The following is an 18,220-nucleotide window of genomic DNA, read 5'->3' as shown; positions in this document are numbered from 1 at the left end:
CACACGTGCATCAAGTAGCTGGTAGTGAACATGGGAAACAGCAGTGATTTCAACATAGTTTATGCCAATTTTTTTTCTAACTCCTTCAGTCTGCTTCTGTTTGACACAAACTCTGACGAAGTAAACTGAGTTCAGTTTTGTTAGCCTTTGGTATTGACCAATTGCAGCACATTTCCAGATTCACCCATGATTAATATTGCTGCCAGTCATTTCTGTAGGCATATCAACAGAAACATCCTTCTGTCTCTTGGGACTCCCTTTTTTTGGTATAGCTAGAGATGAACCCAAGAGACAGAATTTGGATCCAGATAATGAAAATCCTCCAAGTTCTGGGATGCCCTCTCCAGCTGGAACTGCATTTTTAAATTAAATGGAACTGTGTTTCTTTGTTGGAATTCTCTCGTAACTCAGGTTCATGAAAAGGAAGGAAGAAGGCTCCACACTGAAAAAGAGTAGGTGAGGATAACCTTGTACCCTTGATATAAGGGTCAGGAATGACATTCTAGTGGTATAAATTTCTTTGATGTAAACAGAATTATCAATAGAGTATGTAAGTCAGTGGAGCACTGCTATCTGGGAAGGAATACAGTAACTCCTCACTTAAAGTCGTCCCAGTTACCGTTGTTATATTGCTGATCAATTAGAGAACATGCTCGCTTATAATGTCGTTTGGTAGCCGTCTGTTTTGTCCACTGCTTGCAGGAAGAGCAGCCCGTTGCAGCGAGCTGGAGGGGGCTTGGAACCAGGGTGGACCAGCAGCCCCCCATCAGCTCCCCTAAGTTCCCTGTGCGGCAGCTGCCCAGCAGGCTATCAGTTGCCTGCAGTTCAGCTGTCCCTCCCCCCACTGCCATGTGCTGCTCCTTCCCTCTGCTCCCTGAGCCTCCTGCTTGCTGGTGGGGGGAGGAGGAGGAGAGGGGAGCTAATGTCAGGGTGTCCCCCTCCCCGCTGCTCCTGCATCCCGCTTACCCCATCTCCATAGAGCAGGGGGGACACAGGACAGGGCTCAGGACAGAGGGAGCTTCCTGGCAGCAGCTGCTGTGGTCTCATAGAATCATAGAATATCAGGGTTGGAAGGGACCTCAGGAGATCATCTAGTCCAACCCCCTGCTCAAAGCAGGACCAATCCCCAATTTTTGCCCCAAATGGCCCCCTCAGGGATTGAACTCACAACCCTGGGTTTAGCAAGCTAATGCTCAAACCACTGAGCTATCCCTCCCCCAGTTTGCTGATTAACTTAACAAGGTAATGTACTTAAGAGTGGGGTCAGGTACTTAAAGGGGATATACGCATCTCTCTTTCACACACACAGGGTGTGTGTCTCTGTCTCTGTCTGACATGCTGTCTCCCCTCCCTCCATTCCTGCTGCCCTGTAGAGTGTGAGGCTACAGTAACATCAATGAATTAACCCTTTAGGGCTCAGCCAATTGCTATTTCATCATTTAGCCATTCCCTGGGAAATATTCCACCCTCTGACTCCACCACCTCAACCCAGCTTCACAATTATCATCGCTGTGTACAGAGTTAAATTTGTTTAAAACTTATACTGTGTATGTATGTGTGTGTGTGTGGATATACATAGAGTGTCTTTTGTCTGGCAAAAAAAAATTCTCTGGAACCTAACCCCCCCATTTACATTAATTCTTATGGGGAAATTGGATTCGCTTAAAGTCGCATTTTTCAGGAACATAACTACAACGTTAAGTGAGGAGTTACTGTGTATGCGTGAGAAACATACTACATTAAGAATATCATTCCACCTAACTAAAACTTTATTTAAGAAACGCACAGTCGGGTCAACATCTGCAGCCAGTACCATGGAAAATAACAGAGCTGAGAACATAGAGCTGTTGTCACACACCTGTACTATAGTCTATTCCATTCCCACTAGCCTGCCCCACACTCAAGAAAGAAGTGTGTCAGAAGTTTTATAGAAATGCTTTATTTTCCAGAAAATAAATATGTCACAAATTTACAATACACAATCCCACTCCTGTATTTTAATAAAATCAATGCATATCTCATACAAATGCAATGCTATAGAGGAGGTACATTATTTCCTTTACCCAGCCATTAAACCAGATTTAGGATTTCTCTGTAGTATCAAACCTGAGCTAATTTCATGTCTATCTACATTTTGTAATGCATTCATCACGGTACTATCCAGTATAATAACCACCATTTTTTGTAGAACCACTAAAACTAAGCCTGCCGCCCCCTGCCTCTCCAAACAAGATACAGAGCCGTAGAGAACATTTCTACAACAGTGAATACTTTGTTGGGGGATGGCACTTGGTATCATTAAAAAAACAGAACATGGGGAAAGTAGCATCTTTCTGGTCAGGAACACCTCTTCCTTTGCTCTAGTGTTGTCTATCAAGTTAAGGTCAAAGGCTCCAATAATCAGAGGATAAAAGAAGCATTTCAAAATTGCACTGTAAATCACACTCTCTCATTGGTTCCTCTATTACTAGAATATGCTAAAGGGAGTTTAAAGAGGATAAAACGTTTACAGAGATAATGTCCCTAATTCTCCAGTGTGCCATGGCTCCAGCACCACAAAGCTGCCCTAAAGCTGGCAGATCCAAGCACTGGAGGATTCCCTCAACCCAGGGAATGCTTCGCTGATGGCATGGCCCTTTGGGGCTATTGGGAATGGGCATATATTATAGCAGTGGTAAGGTTGCTCTATTTCATGCTGAGGCTGGATCTTTGACTGCTGTCTTTATCATGCAGGCCTACAGAAACAGTATGCCAACGTGCATGCTTGTCCCACTTTCTTTCATTAAGTCTCAATGTTTCCAAATGAATGACTCACAGGGCTGAATGACTTATCAAGAGATAAATGCAATAGCATTAACACATGTTATCATGTAATAATATAAAGATTATTGCTTCCAATAGTATTAACTGTACTGCTTTCACAAGTTAACGTGTATCAAATCAGCAAATCAGTTCATAAATCCCAATTCATTGCTCTACTGACCAGGAAAAGAGCTGGGGACAAGCGTGCAAAAAATCCTGAAAAAAGAAAAGGAGTACTTGTGCCACAAGTACTCCTTTTCTTTTTGCGAATACAGACTAACACAGCTGCTACTCTGAAACCTGTCAAAAAATCCTGGGAACAGTCATTGTAGAACTGGCATTAGGGTTATTTGATAGGCCTGTCCCAGTCCCTGGTGTAGGGGCTGTGTCAGGGCAGAGGGGGCACAACCAGAGTGACCTGAACTATGCTACTCTCTGCTTTCCAGCTACCAGAGGCTGAGGAGATTGCTAGAATTTACACTGGGGACCAGGCAGGGCCTTGAACAATCGTAGAATATAGGACATGCAAAGGTCACTTTCCACACATCCTCCCCCCTCCACTCTCTTCCTGCCCCACGCGCAGAAATGAGTAACTGGGAATATGGCCCCTGATATTTGGTTTTGTTCCCCTTATGCTAGAAAGCTTTGTATTGCCCAAGAGCAGCAGCAAATGGACACCAGGTCTCAGACAATCTGAGGGTCACATCCTCCCATTTGCAGTCAAAAAATGCAGTCTTAAGGTCAGGACTAACGTACCTCAAAATTAAGCTGTGCCATTGAACATGTGTATTATGCCCTTCAGTCTGCAATTACAGCTAGAAATAAGTAGCGAGGAAGTCAGAAATCTGAAGATACTGTAGGGAAGAGGCTACGTACTGCACTGTTACACACACTGCATGGCAGCATGTGTGCCAAAGGACAAACAGCATACAAACCTCCTTAAGCCCCTGGCAAGCTGAGATAAAGGCCACAAACCTCCCGTGTAGCATATGTACTGAAGGAGTGTCTCTTCCCTGATTCCTCCCACACTGTACTTCTTCAGACTGCACCGCCTGCTGGAGAATTTACTGATCTTTTGTTGTAATAAACTGGTACAGAAGCATAGTGAATAGGAGGTTTTAGCTTGCACAAAGCATTTTGAGGCAGGTTTTGAAACAAATTGCTGTACTTTTTGGTAGGCAAGCCAATCGAACAGGTGTCCTTACCATATAAGGAACATTTAAGGAAACTATGTTTAAATAAAATTAATAAGTTTTCAAAATTGTGACTGTATGCTTCCAAAAGGGCCCCAAATGTGGAGTTATCGTAGCTTCATTGGAGAATCTTGATGGAGTTCTGTAGAAAACTTTATGGAATGTCCACAGAGAATTGGACAGGAGTACTCTAGGTTACTTTGTAGTAATAAATGGGAGATGGCTCATTTCTCTGCATAATTTCTACAGGTGAGTATTAGCGAGCCCTTACAGATTTTCTGTCTATACATTCTATAAGGGGTCAACCCAAGTCTAAATTGGTCCCACAAAATCTGTCTGGGGTAAAACCACTAGCTTCCAAAAAATATAGCAGAAATGAAAAATAGTCACTAGGAAAAAGAAGACATTTAAAAAAAATAATCTAGAAAACTGATCATAGAGTACTCTCCTTCCATTTCCTAGGGTTTTTTTTTCCACTGCAATTTATCTAAAATGGTGTGTGAACACCAGCATAATGCTCTTTGAGATTCTTCTTTCCTCTGCCAATAGGAGAAATCCATGGAGCCAGCACTATTCTGTCTGAGAGAGGGAAAATGGTGCACTGATGGCATGAGGTTCCTTAAAGTGACATTCCATCTCTCTTCTAATCTGTGGAAGGGCCTCCTATAAACAGAATAAATTGGATGAAGTCTGAGATAATGAAGACAAGCTAATTGTGTCAGAATTGCCAGTCATGAAGCCACTCATGCTCCTGAAATACCTGCTGCTAAGCCGGAGTGGAAGACAAAGTGTTTCCTACAGACCAAACCTCTCATCTACGGGTGATCCCCTAAAATCTCTTCTCTTCCACATTTTGAAGGACAGAGAAGAAAGTAGTAATTTTCTGGTGAACTTCAGAAACCCATACAACTCCCTGGCTGGGAAGGATGGTCTTCTGAGTAGATTAAGTTTATTTCATGTGCATAACTTTACTGTAGACCCTGTTAATGTTTGAAATGAGCTTCCAGAAGCAGAATAAGGATTAGGAGAAGCATCTCTCATAATCTGCTTTCCCGATTTTGTTCAGACAACTCAACTTTTTGAGTCTGAGCTATGGAGGTCTCAGACATGGATGTCTCAAGTCATGATATCGCAGCTCCAGGTATCTTTCCTTCTGGTTGGTCCTTAGACCCTTGTTCCTTCACTGCTGGCATTCAGGGCTTCTTCCTTCTTGATATTAGCCTCCAGAGGGAAGCAGACTTTCACACAGTTCCTTGCCAAATCTTGTACCTCCATGCTAAGGGTTTTCACTTTCTCCTCATACTCTGCCAAGGCCTCCTTCTGGAGCTGCAAATAGGAAAAAAAATCAGTCACTCAGTAAATGAGAGGCATGTGTCCTGGTGTCACTCTCAGAACACAAGAGAAGCAATGTAAAGTTCATTCAAACTGGGTTTTTATAGAATTCTTAATTTGAAAAGTTAATTTAGTGCTGGTGAGAGGACTGGGTTTTTAGCAGTGGAGGCTGAAATTCTTTACCCACAGAACACATACATCAAGGCAGTGACCATGTAAACTTCTCATCAGAACTCCACCATGTCTCAATCCTGTTTTGAAGCTCATGAGGCTCATCTCATGAGGAGAAAGGGCAATTTATTGTCCATAGCTGAGGCAATCTTGGCTTCTCTGGTGAGGACTGTAATAGGGGTGCCAGTTAATTGTATTTTTTATAGTTGTACCATAGTCTGTTGAAGATTGAACTGTGATCACTAACTCATTTCACATAGGGCATCAAGAAGCATTCCAGATGGTAACAATTTTTGGTCTCTATCAACTTGCATAGGTTGGAGTTGATGCAGTGACCTAGAGATGAGCTCCACGTTCTCTAAATCATACCATTTCTGTGTAACTTGAATGGGATGTGTCTGAAGTGGGGACTAATCATATGCGATATGTGTACATGGAACTGAGACTATACAGGGTGGTGTTATCAGAAGAGAGTTCATAAAGAGGACTGGTTCTCACATTAAGTCCTGGATTTACTGTACTGAGTAACCACATTAAATCCTGGCTTCTTCTTTGCCTTTACCTGGCTTTCTTTCTCCTTGACCTTTTCTAAACAATCTGCCTGCTTCTCTTCCAGTTTCTCTTGGTACTTGGCCATCTTTTCTGTCAGCTTCAAGGAATAAAAAAACAAATTTAAGTTTTAAAAGAGACATTTCTCAACAGAGCTGTATAAACATTGCAAAGAAAGTTCTGTACGTCCAAAACTATATGTAACATGCTTATAAAGTGCATGTCACATCCCCCTCTAGGCCTACTATTTCTGCCAGCTAATGGAGTTACTCCTTTAGTGTTCAAGGTGCTGTATTCAAAAGCTGGTGATTGCCTATAGTAATGGGGAGATCATTGCATGAACACACAATGTATACCATGGCTGCATCTGCTCATCACAACCAAGGCTTCTCCACGTATTGCAGAAAGTGTGCTCAGTAGGGTCCCATGTTTGCAAAGATTTTCACACATGCTTAACTTTAAGCACATGAATAATCGCAGTGGTAGTGGGACATAAAGCCATGTCTCTGAATAGCCATGCTAGAAAATTCTTTCCCTGCAGCAGCCGGCGAGGTGGATTTGCAGAAACCTGGAGAAATCTCTTTTGTCTCCAGCTGGCAGAACCTATAATCCTTAGCAAGACTGTAGCTGTCTTCACACTACCACAGAAAGCGTAGTCACTAAAGATTTGGATCTGCATATATCTTGAGGATCCAGTGCAGTAGGACTATATACCTAAGAGAACTCAATGTTTGCACAAAACAGTGAAGTGCACACAATACGTACACAAGACAACACCACCTTGGTGAGAACAAAGATACTGCAGAAGGTTTCCACAGAGACACTTACCAGTTTGATCATCTGCACCACTTCCTGAATATGTGAATTATTAATTTCTCTCTTTAATCTTTAAAAACACAACAACAGCAGGTGTTATTAAAAATAAATCCTGTTTATCTGTTATCTTTATCCAAGTCACCAGTTAGTCAATGTCAGTAAAATTACCATAAATTCTCATGCTTAAGATAGGGCTGCTCGTGTCCATACAGAAAGACCGAACTGCATTTATAACCAGGAAGGATATTACATTGTATATAAATGTGCTAGTGGAAGTACCAATTTGAGGCACGGGCAAATAAAAAACAGAGAAAATTATGGTAACATATACAGCAGGGGTAGGCAACCTATGGCACGCGTGCCAAAGGTGGCACGGGAAGTGATTTTCAGTGGCACTCACACTGCCCGGGTCCTGGCCACCGGTGCGGGGGGCTCTGCATTTTAATTTAATTTTAAATGAAGCTTCTTAAACATTTTAAAAACCTTATTTACTTTACATACAACAATAGTTTAGTTAGATATGACAAACTTGTGGAAAGAGACCTTCTAGAAACGTTAAAATGTATTACTGGCACGTGAAACTTTAAATTAGAGTGAATAAATGAAGACTCAGCACACCACTTCTGAAAGGTTGCCAACTCCTGATATACAGTATAAAGGAAGGTGGCATATAACATTATATGTTCCAAGCTAATAAGCATCCAAAGTACCTTACTAAGGTTACGAGTCTCAAAAGTTGTATTTGGATCTTAACTGAGGCTAATAATAGATGCTCATAAATAGTCTCTAAAGAGAGGCTTTATGGAGGAACTTCTTTTTAGCTTAATCTGAGATCCATTTCCACCAAGGTGTAGTGTAGGTAAGGAGTGTTACGAAAAGGCTGCATTCCCAGGCTTCATCTGAAAAATTGAAATGGCTGGAAAATATTGAGGCTTCTTTGCTACCTTAATGAGTAAGAGACTAAGATAAATAAGAGAGCAGAGCCTCTAGGATAGTGGAGAACACCAAAACGAAGGTACCAACCATACCAACTTGTGGTAAGTCCCACAGGGAGATTCTTCTCCATGCAAGCAAACTGATCTAGTCAAGGTTTTCCAGCCTTAAAAATTACAGCAGAACGCTTTCATCCATTTGTAATGCCCTCAGGGGGTTTTCATATGGACTCTTTGGGTCTGATTCTGAGAGATGTTGAGTACTCACAGCTCTTACTAACTTCAAAGGGAATTGCAGGTGGTCAGCTCCTTTCAGGATCAAACCATTTAAGGTTGTACTACGTGGAGCTGATCTTCCCCTATAACTCTATGTGTATGGAAGGCGCTGCAGAGCAGTGCAAGAGCTGAGTGCAGTCTGCAGCAGTGCCTTTACTACTGTGTCTAGAAATTTGGCCTCTCAGAGCATGTGTGCCTGTTTACCAGACAGTGATGGCAACAGGGAGAGGGATGGAAATCCAGCCCACATGAAGACAGATCAAAGCTGGAGCAATACCATCCTGTGAGGGTACCTGAAATTAGGCTGATAAGGGAGCAAGGTATATGGGTTTGCCTTCCATGTCCAATTTAGTGGCGGTTACTAACTGCCTAGTGGTGATAAAGACCATAGTGCAATGGAGTTCCCTGCCTGGGATTGTTCTCTGCTCTGTGCAGACCAAGCCCTAGGATGTCCATCCAGTACCTCTCCTGAGCAATCTTGTCAATGGTATTCTTGGTCATGGCTTGGATTCGGTCCAGTCTCTTTGCCTCCAGCTTCTTCTTTATCTCTTTAGCATCACTGCAGAGTTGAAGATGTCATGAACAACCCTCAGACACTATATATGAACAACTGGTTTCTATAAACACATGCCTTGGAGAGCTTTTCATAAAAGAATGGCAAGCCTGGTAGCAAGGGAAAATTTCAGAAGAAATCTAATATAAAACCCTTTGTTTACTGGATTTAAAATGTTCCTTACCCAAGGTGAGTGATCTTAGGAGCTATGACAAAATACACATGGACATTATACTTGGGTTACACCATCCAAATCCATTCTGAATACTCTTAACACTTTGCTACACTTGTCTCCGCTAGAATATTGATAAGAAACACAGAAAGTACTCATAACCCTAAATAAAAAGAAGCAGGAAGGCTTTGTATGATTACATGGGAAAGTTAAAAGAGAGTATTTGAGCCAAACCAGTATTCATGAAAAAATAGAAATCCAGCCCATATGAAGTTAATAGAAAGGAGTGTAACCTATAGCAGATAACATATGAAATGGAAATTAGGAAGTCTTAGGGAATTTAAGAGCAAACAGCAAAGACAAAAACAAATAACAGGAAATTCTTTAAGTATATCAGAAATAGGAAACATGCACGTGAATCGATGGGTCTAACAGGCCCACTAGGGAATAAATTGCTAAAAAGAGCAAAAATTCTCCAGGTCAGGATGGTATTTGTCCAAGAGGGAAAAGGACCTTTAAAATGAATGAAATGGCTGAGCTGGACACAAAAAGATGCAATTTCCCATTAAACTCAGCTACTATATCAGAGGTCTTGAGGATAACAAATAGCATGCCCATCTTTTAAAAAAGCACGGGGGTGATGTTGGGAATTAGAGGCCAGTGAGCATTACTTTAGTTGTAGGAAAATTAGTTGGAAAGTTTAATTAAAAGCAGAAATATAAAACATCTAGATGTACATGGCTACTGCAAAGGAAAACTGTTCTCTAATTTACTAGAATTCTTTTAGTATGTCAACAAAATAGTGGATAAAGGAGAACTGGTTGATATTATGTGCACTTTCAAAAAGCTTTAACAAAGTCACTCAGAAAGACTATTAAAGAAACGATGTAGTTATAGGCTGAGAGGCAACTGAATCAGAAACTAAGAGACAGAAAATAACAAGAATAAACAGTTAATGTTCAAGATGGCAAAAGATTAAGAACTGGGTGCCCCAATGTTCTGTACTAGAACTAGTGTTGTTTAATATATTTATTAATGATCTGGAAAATATGTTGAATAGTTAGTTGGCAACATTTGCACGTGACACAAAATTATGTAAAAAAGAAAAGGAGTACTTGTGGCACCTTAGAGACTAACAAATTTATTTGAGCATAAGCTTCGGATGAAGTGAGCTGTAGCTCACGAAAGCTTATGCTCAAATAAATTTGTTAGACTCTAAGGTGCCCAAGTACTCCTTTTCTTTTTTGCAAATACAGACTAACACGGCTGCTACTCTGAAACAAAATTATGTATTAGTCAAAACTAAAAAAGACTAAAGAACTTCAGAGAGCAAATTCAGTGTTGAAAAGTTTAGTGTTGAAAAACGTGAGATAATGCACAGTGGAAGTAATCATTTGAATTACTCATATACTTTATTGGGTTCTAATTTAACCATAACCACTCAGGAAAAAGACCTGGATATCTTTCTGTGAAACTTAAAGGCAGTAAATTTAAACCCAATAAATAAAAACACTTTTTACACAACATGTAATTATTAACCTATGGAATTCATTTCTATAAGATACTATCCTAGCTAAGAACTTAGTAGGAGTCAGACATTTATATTGACTATGCAAATATTGTCAATTACACTAAACAGGATAAAATATAAGGTCTATAAATCTTCATGTTTCAGGACATAAGCCTGCCTGGGGTAAGAAGAAATTTCCCCTCAGAGTATCTTACTCCATAAATTCATAGATCTCAAGGCCAGAAGGGACCATTGTGATTATCTAGTCAGATGTCATGTATAACACAGGCCAGAGGATTTCCCAAAATAATTCATTTTGAACTATAGCAGATCTTTTAGAACATCCAATCTAGATTTAAAAATTGCCAATAATGGAGAATCCACCACAACCCTTGGTAAATTGTTCTAATGGTTAATTACCCTCACAGTTAAAAATTATAAACGTCCATTGTAGCATTTCCTGCATCTTCCTCTCATGCATTTGACACTGGACACTGTCAGAGAAAGAACATTCGTCTAGGAGGTCACTGGTCTGGTCCGGTATGGCAATGCACATATGCCTAGATCCACAAACTGCAATCATCTTACAAACAATTTTACCTGCTGTACAATATTCCAAGCTGCTATCCATATAAGACAGGGTGTTGGCCAGCTAGATCAGCTCTAACTTCATTGCTACTGTGCTCTGAGGTGCAACATAGAGCGCCCATTCTGGAAGTCAGGAGACCAGGGTTGTCCTCCCATCTCTGCCACTGACTCATAGCATGACCTTGGGTAAGTCACACAGTTCGCCTATTTGTATTATAGAGAGTGATGCTTACCTAGCTCAGTGCAGCACGTTGTGATCTACCAATGAAGTGCTATACTAGTATTACTTTGTTATTCAAATGATCAGAATTTACCTTTCTGATGATTCCTTCAGTGCCTTCAGCTCAGCTGCCTGCTTCTCCCTTGCTACTTCTATTAGTCTGGCAATTTGCTGTTCAAGGGATCAAAAAAAAAAACAACAACAACCCAAGACCAAACAAGAGTACACAGTCAGGATCTAACTGATTCAGGTTTCTCTGTCCTGCCATTGACCTCATCCTCCATTTACTTTCAGCAGTCAATTAATCTACATGGGTTTGGAAATATGACACTGTGTCTGCAAATTGTGATTTGTGTATGTGGGCCAAGCTGTGTTGGTGGATTGCATCAAGTCACCATTGATGGAGCTGTCCCTTTGGGTCATAGCACATATTTGTAGGGTATACCATGTGTGTATGTTCCTACCCTTTAGTTTGTGTGGGCAGATACAAGTGCCTCGGTTACACTGGGGTTCTTGGTTGCACTGTACTGCTGGGCAGTCATCGAGCTGGGTGACTCCTTGGCTATCACTAGATTTGGGCAGTGACCTATCTTCAGGTATTGTCTCTCTGGCTGTCACTCTCCCTGTGAGTGGTGATGCATCTGAGGGCACTGTGTCTACCAACGGCATTTTGTGGGATATGTTGTGTCTGATGGCACCATGTATATAGACCTGATCTTAGTTCCACTAAAGTCAGATGCAGAAAATACGCTGATTCCAACAGGAACAAGATCAGGCCCCGTGAGTAGCTCTCGGCCTGGGGGACATGCTGTGTGTGGGCATTGCATCTATATGCATTGCTTTGATTATAGCTGGCATGAAATCTGCTGGAGCGGCTTTAGTCCAGCATGTCATCTGCAAGGATACAGCAATGTTGGTGACAAGGGCTGTGTAGGTGGGCATTCCTGTGCCTGGCTGCATCTGCAATGCTCTAATGGTAGCTGTCAGTGAAGGTGTAACCTGGCTGGTGACACTTTCTGTGGGTCACCCCCAGTCTATGAGTGCCCAGGTGGAGTACGCATGCAGTCCATACCTCTGTGGCATGCTGCTCTTTCTTTTTCCGAATCCTATCATACTGCTCTTCCCACAGTTGCATTAGGTGCATTTCCAGCTTCTCCTTCAGCTCCAAGACTTGGCTATCAGCATTCTCTGCCATATCTGCTGGATTCCCTCCTGCAATGACCTCCTCTACAGTCAAACTCCTGTTAACAGAACGAATACAGGAAGAATGCTTACTGCAGCACAAAAGATAATCCATTCCATCTACTGCACCATATCAAAGCGTCCTTCCGTACACCTCTTAGAAAGGAATGTGCAGCTCCGTGCACACCTATGGAAATATGGATAGGCAACCCCCTTCATGCCTCTTTTTTGGAGGATAGGCATGAAGACAGGGAAGTGTGTGGCTCGTGTGTTTCTCTGAGGGAAGCGCTTAGCGTCGCTTGTGCGTGCAGGCAACAAGGCCTCCTGAGTGCTGTGCAGCACATCTGGAGATTTCTTATGCTGTATTTTACCTTTTCTTTTTCTGGGTTTTCTGAGGGCATGCGATCTTCTTCCTGCCACACTGGGTGGCCAACTCTGAGAACAGGGCTGAATATCTCTGCAGCAGCTCTTCCCTGCGCCTGCTTCCCTTTCGCTCCAGCTCCTTCAGCTCCTTCTCCTGTTTCTTCAGCAGCTTCATAAAAAACTTCATCTTCTGCAGTTCCTCAAGGCTGGCTGTTTGGAGCTCTAAAATACAGTATAAAAAGAGCCCTGTCTGTCTGCCTAACCCACCTCCCTCCCTCTCTCTCATGCAGGCATTCTTTCCATACTCTTAATTCTCTTTTGTTTCTGGCTGTTTTTCAGTACTGCCTCCAGCACCTCCTCCCTTTCATCGGGGTAACTGCAAGGTCAATAAGCAACAGGTTGATTCATGGTCTGGGTACATGCCCGTAGAGCAGCCAGTTTTCTGTATTTTATCCTGATGGTCAACCTAATTGTGTTGGGACACATCAGGATGTTGTGAGGCACAAGACAAATTCACAAAATTAAGTGGCCCACAAGCTAGGACAAATTTTAGTTGGAAAATATAGGGATAGAGTCGCAAAGTTATTTTAGGGGAGTCCCAGTATTGCCACCCTTACTTCTGTGCTGACTTGAGAGCTGGGCGGCTAGAGGGCAACTGCTGTTGTCTGGGTGCCCAGCTCTGAAGGCAGCGCCACCGCCAATAGCAGCACAGAAGTAAGGGTGGCAATACAGCAACTCCTCCCTACAATAACCTTGCGACACCATCACTACTCTTTTTTGGTCAGGGCCCCTACAATTACAACACCATGAAATTTCAGATTTAAATAGCTGCAATCATGAAATTTACTATTTTTAAAATTCTATGACCATGAAATTGACCAAAATGGACTGTGAATTTGGTAGGGCCCTAATTATGATCAGTATACTCTTGTCTGGGGAATAATGGCTTCTAGTTCTAATATATGACATCCCTTCCATGGTGTCAGGAAAGAGTTTTGCTAGTGGCTTTTAGGGGAGATGAAGGAATATGGGGAAGGGTGCAAGGGAAATGTTACAGAGACTCCATTATCTTTGGGCAGCAAGTCACTAGAACTCTGGTATCTGTGGTTAAAAGGTTATTGGGGTGCTAAGGAAAATAATGGTTTGTGCTTGGGAATCTTTAAGAATGTACCAAACTTTAGCTCTAGTGAACATTTGAAAGTGAGGAAATTCAGGGAGAAAGTGCAAACACAAATGTTTGAGTCAGGAAATCAGGCTTTTTGAACTATCACCTTCTAACGTAATAACTCAGATACTTGCTATATTAACAACTATCTTTATATAACCATAACTCCATCCTAACAATTTTTTTAAATTTATGAATATTCTTTATTTGTTGAGTAATATATTCATAACTGTGATGTGTGCAAATTTGCAGCAGATGGATGGCAGTTATTTGGCAATTGATCCCAGTGGGGTAGTTTGACTGAAGGCAGGTGGATTCATCCTTGTGCCCTGTTTGGTGGTATATTCCAGCATGTTGGATTTTTATTTTGATGTTAATGTTGTGTGATGGTTTTATCACACAGCATTGTGATGCAGACAAATAGGCAAATAATAAATGCATTAAATCAACAGATGGAGGGCTCAGGCCTTAGGGGGGCTTATGCTGCCCTGTTGCCCTCTTTGTACTGCTTCTGACAGTGTAAAGGGGCCTTAAAGCCAGCAGATCTGGCCACTGTGGAATTCCTTTAACACAGGAGAGTCTCTGGCTGGGGTACTAGCGGTGCTAGCTCTCTGCTGCCTCCTACAGGAGCCCCGGTACAATGTGTGTGTTGAGGGCAAGCTGGGAGGCATTAGAACATGGCTGAAGTGCTGCTGTGCTTCAGCTATTCACAGCTGCTGCAATGTCCCCTTGGGGCCACAGGCAGCAGAGCACAAATTAGAGCAACCCTGAAGCTACTCTAAATTATGCAGGATGGCTAAATAGGCCCCATTTGGCTCAGGATAGGGGAGTCACAAAGGTGGCTTAAAGCTATCTTTGTATCCCTTCTCCCTGAGCCCTTTAGAGTAATATCGGTGTAATTACCTGCAACTTCTTTTGCAACTTCTTTTATAGTTTCTTCCTTCCCCAGGGCCATAGTTCCTAAAACCACAGAAGAGATTCTTGTTCATACCCTACCTCTGGACTGAAAATGGAGCAGTGGAGAATGGAGAGCTGGGGCTCCGCTCCATTCCCACTCTTTTTGAGATGGTTACACTGGTGTAAGGGATGCTGTGAGAGGGGACGTATATATTTCTGCATCAAATACCCTTGCTGCCATTTTTGCTGTTTGGGGAGAAACATTATACCTGGAAGCTGCAACAAGTCTCAGAAGGAACTCAGGGATTAGCTCAGCTGACCAGTAGAGTGTCTAACATTCATCAGCATTCAACAGATACAATGGACCAGAACTTCAGTAAGGTCAAACTTGCCAGGTGTGGACTGCCCTCAACGTGGCTTCAATGGGATTTGAGGGACCCAGAATTTTGAAAAAGGCAATCAGGACCTCACAAAATTAGGCTTAAAAAAATAGGATATAGGTAAGAAACACTGAGATGTTATTGACCAGAACCAAGTTATCCACTAAATCCATCAAGCTACATTTCCTGCCCCCAATGTTGGTGAGGATTTGGATAACCTTGACCTCCCCTCATACCACTAGCATAATCAGCAGTAATCCAGTTGAAGTCAGTGGGCTTCTTAGACTAATGTGAAAATAGAGGAAATGAGAGAATTAGCTTAGTGTGTATATATTTCTGAGAGAAAAAGATTCTACATCCTTGTATTGATTTGGTCATTGTGGGACTCATCATTTCAGATGACTGGGGTTGGGACCTATACATCCATGGCACATGGCACACAAATTCTGGTGCCACAGGCTTGAAGGTATAAAGAAATAGCTTTAATCTGGAAACCCTTTCCCAGGTCTGGATGTCTGACTGTAAGGAGGAAAGGGTATGGAGGCTGGTGCTCAATTTGTTAATTTACAGAAATTTCTTTAGCACCTGCTGGTAATTTACAACATGAACTATCTCACCCTCAATTATGTGTTTCTCTTTTAACCATATCTCTGCTCCTTTCCAAAATGTTATCTTCTTGAGACTTTAGTGCTGATGAAAGGTGCTGCATTGTCAATGTTGGGAAGTGACCTCCCCTATTTATCCACAGTACAGGAACAGTTCATCATAAGCAATGGCAATGTAAACTTCATCCATACTGCTGCACCTGTTATGTCCCAACTCTGACCTGGAGCAACCACCTCTAAGGGTAAGAAGATAGTTCTGTTTCCATGCTCATTGAACTTTTGGTTTATCTATTGAGATTATCAACTGTGCTAATTGTGATGGTGATTTTTATAATGTTGTACACTTGGAAATGGAGTGAAATCACCCACTCATTTCACACACACACACTTAAAGAGTGACTGGATGGTAACTTTTGTTCAGTATTGAACGAGGCCAGAATTTAAGCAAGTGACCTAGAGGTGAAAGGCTCCTATCCCATTACCAATCTCTAGGGCTGTTCAACGCCCCCTTCTTTCAACGTTTGAGCAATGTACATCTTCCTCCTCATTCTTTTAGTCCCACTCACATCTACAGCTTTACCTGCAGGTCCATTTGAAGAATGGAAACTAAAGGTCCTGGTGGAATTTGGTATCCCGTTGGTTTGAGCTGCTGTAAGCTTCTTCTGCATGTCAGGCCTCTAAAACAAAGATCAGACATGAATCAACGCTATAGCAAAAGAGACCCAGGAAATAGATGTGGCGACTGATAGACCAATCAATATAAGCATAAATCCTAGCAAAGCCAGTGAGGGAAACAGTACAATGCTTTCCCATTTGAGACAATGGAGTCTCCCAAGAGCTTAACACCATTGTCTGCTTAATTTTAAAATCTGTGGGCATGACTTTCCTGACACCAGGCAGGCTCCCCTTTGGTGGTTTTTGTTATCTATACAGTCGCTGAACCAGGAGCTATCCATAGCCTCAAGGAATTAGACAAGGCTTTCTGAAATAGACACTGAATCCCCACTTACCCTTCAAAGATTGCTACTGCTACACTGTCCTTGCTCCTGGCAGGATGAGGAAGCATCAGGACAAGCACCCTGCATAATTTTCGACTGAACCCACAAAGCATGTTGCAGAATGTGTAGAAACACTCACCTCTTCAGAGCCTTGTTTCAGCTTCACTGATCTCTTGTCCTGATTATTAAAGAACTTAATGGGGTTGGAGAGAGCAACAGTCAGATCTGGAAACAAAGAGCAGATCCAGATTATCAGTGGACTCATCAGATTTCTCCTTTCCCTGCCACTCAGATTTTATTTCTGGGAATAGCCATTCTCCACACTAACTGCCTGAGGGACGTACTGCAGCCTGAATAAACCCCTTTCTCCCTTTCCTAGTACGAGAATGCGTTTCCATTCTCCCTGCCCTCAGCCCTCTCTCCGATGGGTCTTCTCCCACCCCACTGTCTTTTCATCTCAACCTCATCTTGGTGAGAGCACATCCTGTAAGTTACAGGGAGATACTGCCATTCTGCCTACCCTGTTCCTGGGAATGCTCTTTTCTCACTTGTCTCTCATTGCACCTAAGCCCTAACTAGAGCTGTGGAAAATGTTGGCAATGAGGTGAAAACCCATGTGAAGTTCCCAAGATATGATGCTCAGACTAAGGCTGGTAAAAGGACCAATAAAAGCACTCTGACTGGGGTGGGTGGTATTTTGAATTGAAACAACTGCTTAAGTAGTGACTGGTGGGATCTGTAGGCTGTGGCGGAACCAGAACGGCAGACAAATAGAAGGTGTGCTTGGAGAGACTGCCAGTCACACTCCTCTTCTGTGCTCTGGGTGCAGTTCACCTCTAAACTGAGGAAAGCCCCACCATCACCTCACTGGGTGAGATTTCCAGCCTCACACACTAGGGTAATTTTCTCCTTGGTAAATAAAACCATCCCAACCCACAGACAGAGAGAGTAGCTCATCTTCTCTGGCCATTTCAGTATACCAGCAATTTAGAGTCAGGGAAGGACATACCACGTCAGGCACTCCAAGTACATTACCTGCCCAAGTGTCAGGGACATAATCCTTCATCTCCAGGTACACGAAGAGGGAGGGCATAGTGAGTGGCATGTTACTCTCACTGCGAAGGCAAACGTGGTGATAACCTGATGACAGAAAACAGGAGAGAATGAGTGAGGGCATCCCCCTCCCCCCATATCCCAACAGGAAACACAGCAGTCTGTGAGTGACGTGGAGGAGAAAGGGAAGGCACTCATATTCGGGCATTATGGGTTACACAAAGGTTCCACTGCAATGAGTTTGGAGGGTCTCTGCTGCTTGAATCCCTCAAACACAACACAAAGGAATGCAACAATGACTGATCTCCTGTGCTGAAGAGAGGACAACATGACATCTCCACTCATCCCCAGAGAGAGTACCAATGCACTTTGGACCACAGTTTCTAGCACTACTACTCGCATCAACTCCATCAGCACATGGGGTCACCTCCTTAACACCAACCCCTAGCATAGCTCAGGTTAA

General features: G+C 42.5%; 1 protein-coding gene across 2 annotated transcripts in view; it reads right to left on the bottom strand.

The window, feature by feature from the left end:
- Positions 1-3,046: 3,046 nt before the first annotated feature.
- The window catches only part of PLCB2 (phospholipase C beta 2), a 73,230-nt gene continuing 58,056 nt past the window's right edge, over positions 3,047-18,220 (bottom strand). The window contains exons 22-32 of one of the 2 annotated variants that reach the window (XM_038405936.2): positions 17,740-17,844; positions 16,844-16,929; positions 16,287-16,383; positions 14,728-14,784; positions 12,668-12,881; positions 12,187-12,355; positions 11,209-11,285; positions 8,535-8,630; positions 6,876-6,933; positions 6,061-6,147; positions 3,047-5,321 (exon numbers count right to left, since the gene is read on the bottom strand). In XM_038405936.2, the coding sequence (XP_038261864.2) occupies positions 5,160-5,321; positions 6,061-6,147; positions 6,876-6,933; positions 8,535-8,630; positions 11,209-11,285; positions 12,187-12,355; positions 12,668-12,881; positions 14,728-14,784; positions 16,287-16,383; positions 16,844-16,929; positions 17,740-17,844 (1,208 nt within the window). In that variant the 3' untranslated portion in view covers positions 3,047-5,159. The remainder of the gene's footprint in view (positions 5,322-6,060; positions 6,148-6,875; positions 6,934-8,534; positions 8,631-11,208; positions 11,286-12,186; positions 12,356-12,667; positions 12,882-14,727; positions 14,785-16,286; positions 16,384-16,843; positions 16,930-17,739; positions 17,845-18,220) is intronic. The other variant, XM_043517365.1, reaches the window with a different exon arrangement.

Source organism: Dermochelys coriacea, chromosome 6, assembly GCF_009764565.3.
Source record: "Dermochelys coriacea isolate rDerCor1 chromosome 6, rDerCor1.pri.v4, whole genome shotgun sequence".
Classification (NCBI taxonomy): domain Eukaryota; kingdom Metazoa; phylum Chordata; order Testudines; family Dermochelyidae; genus Dermochelys; species Dermochelys coriacea.
The sequence above is the reverse complement of the archived record's forward strand: the minus strand, read 5'-3'. Positions and strand labels throughout refer to the sequence as shown.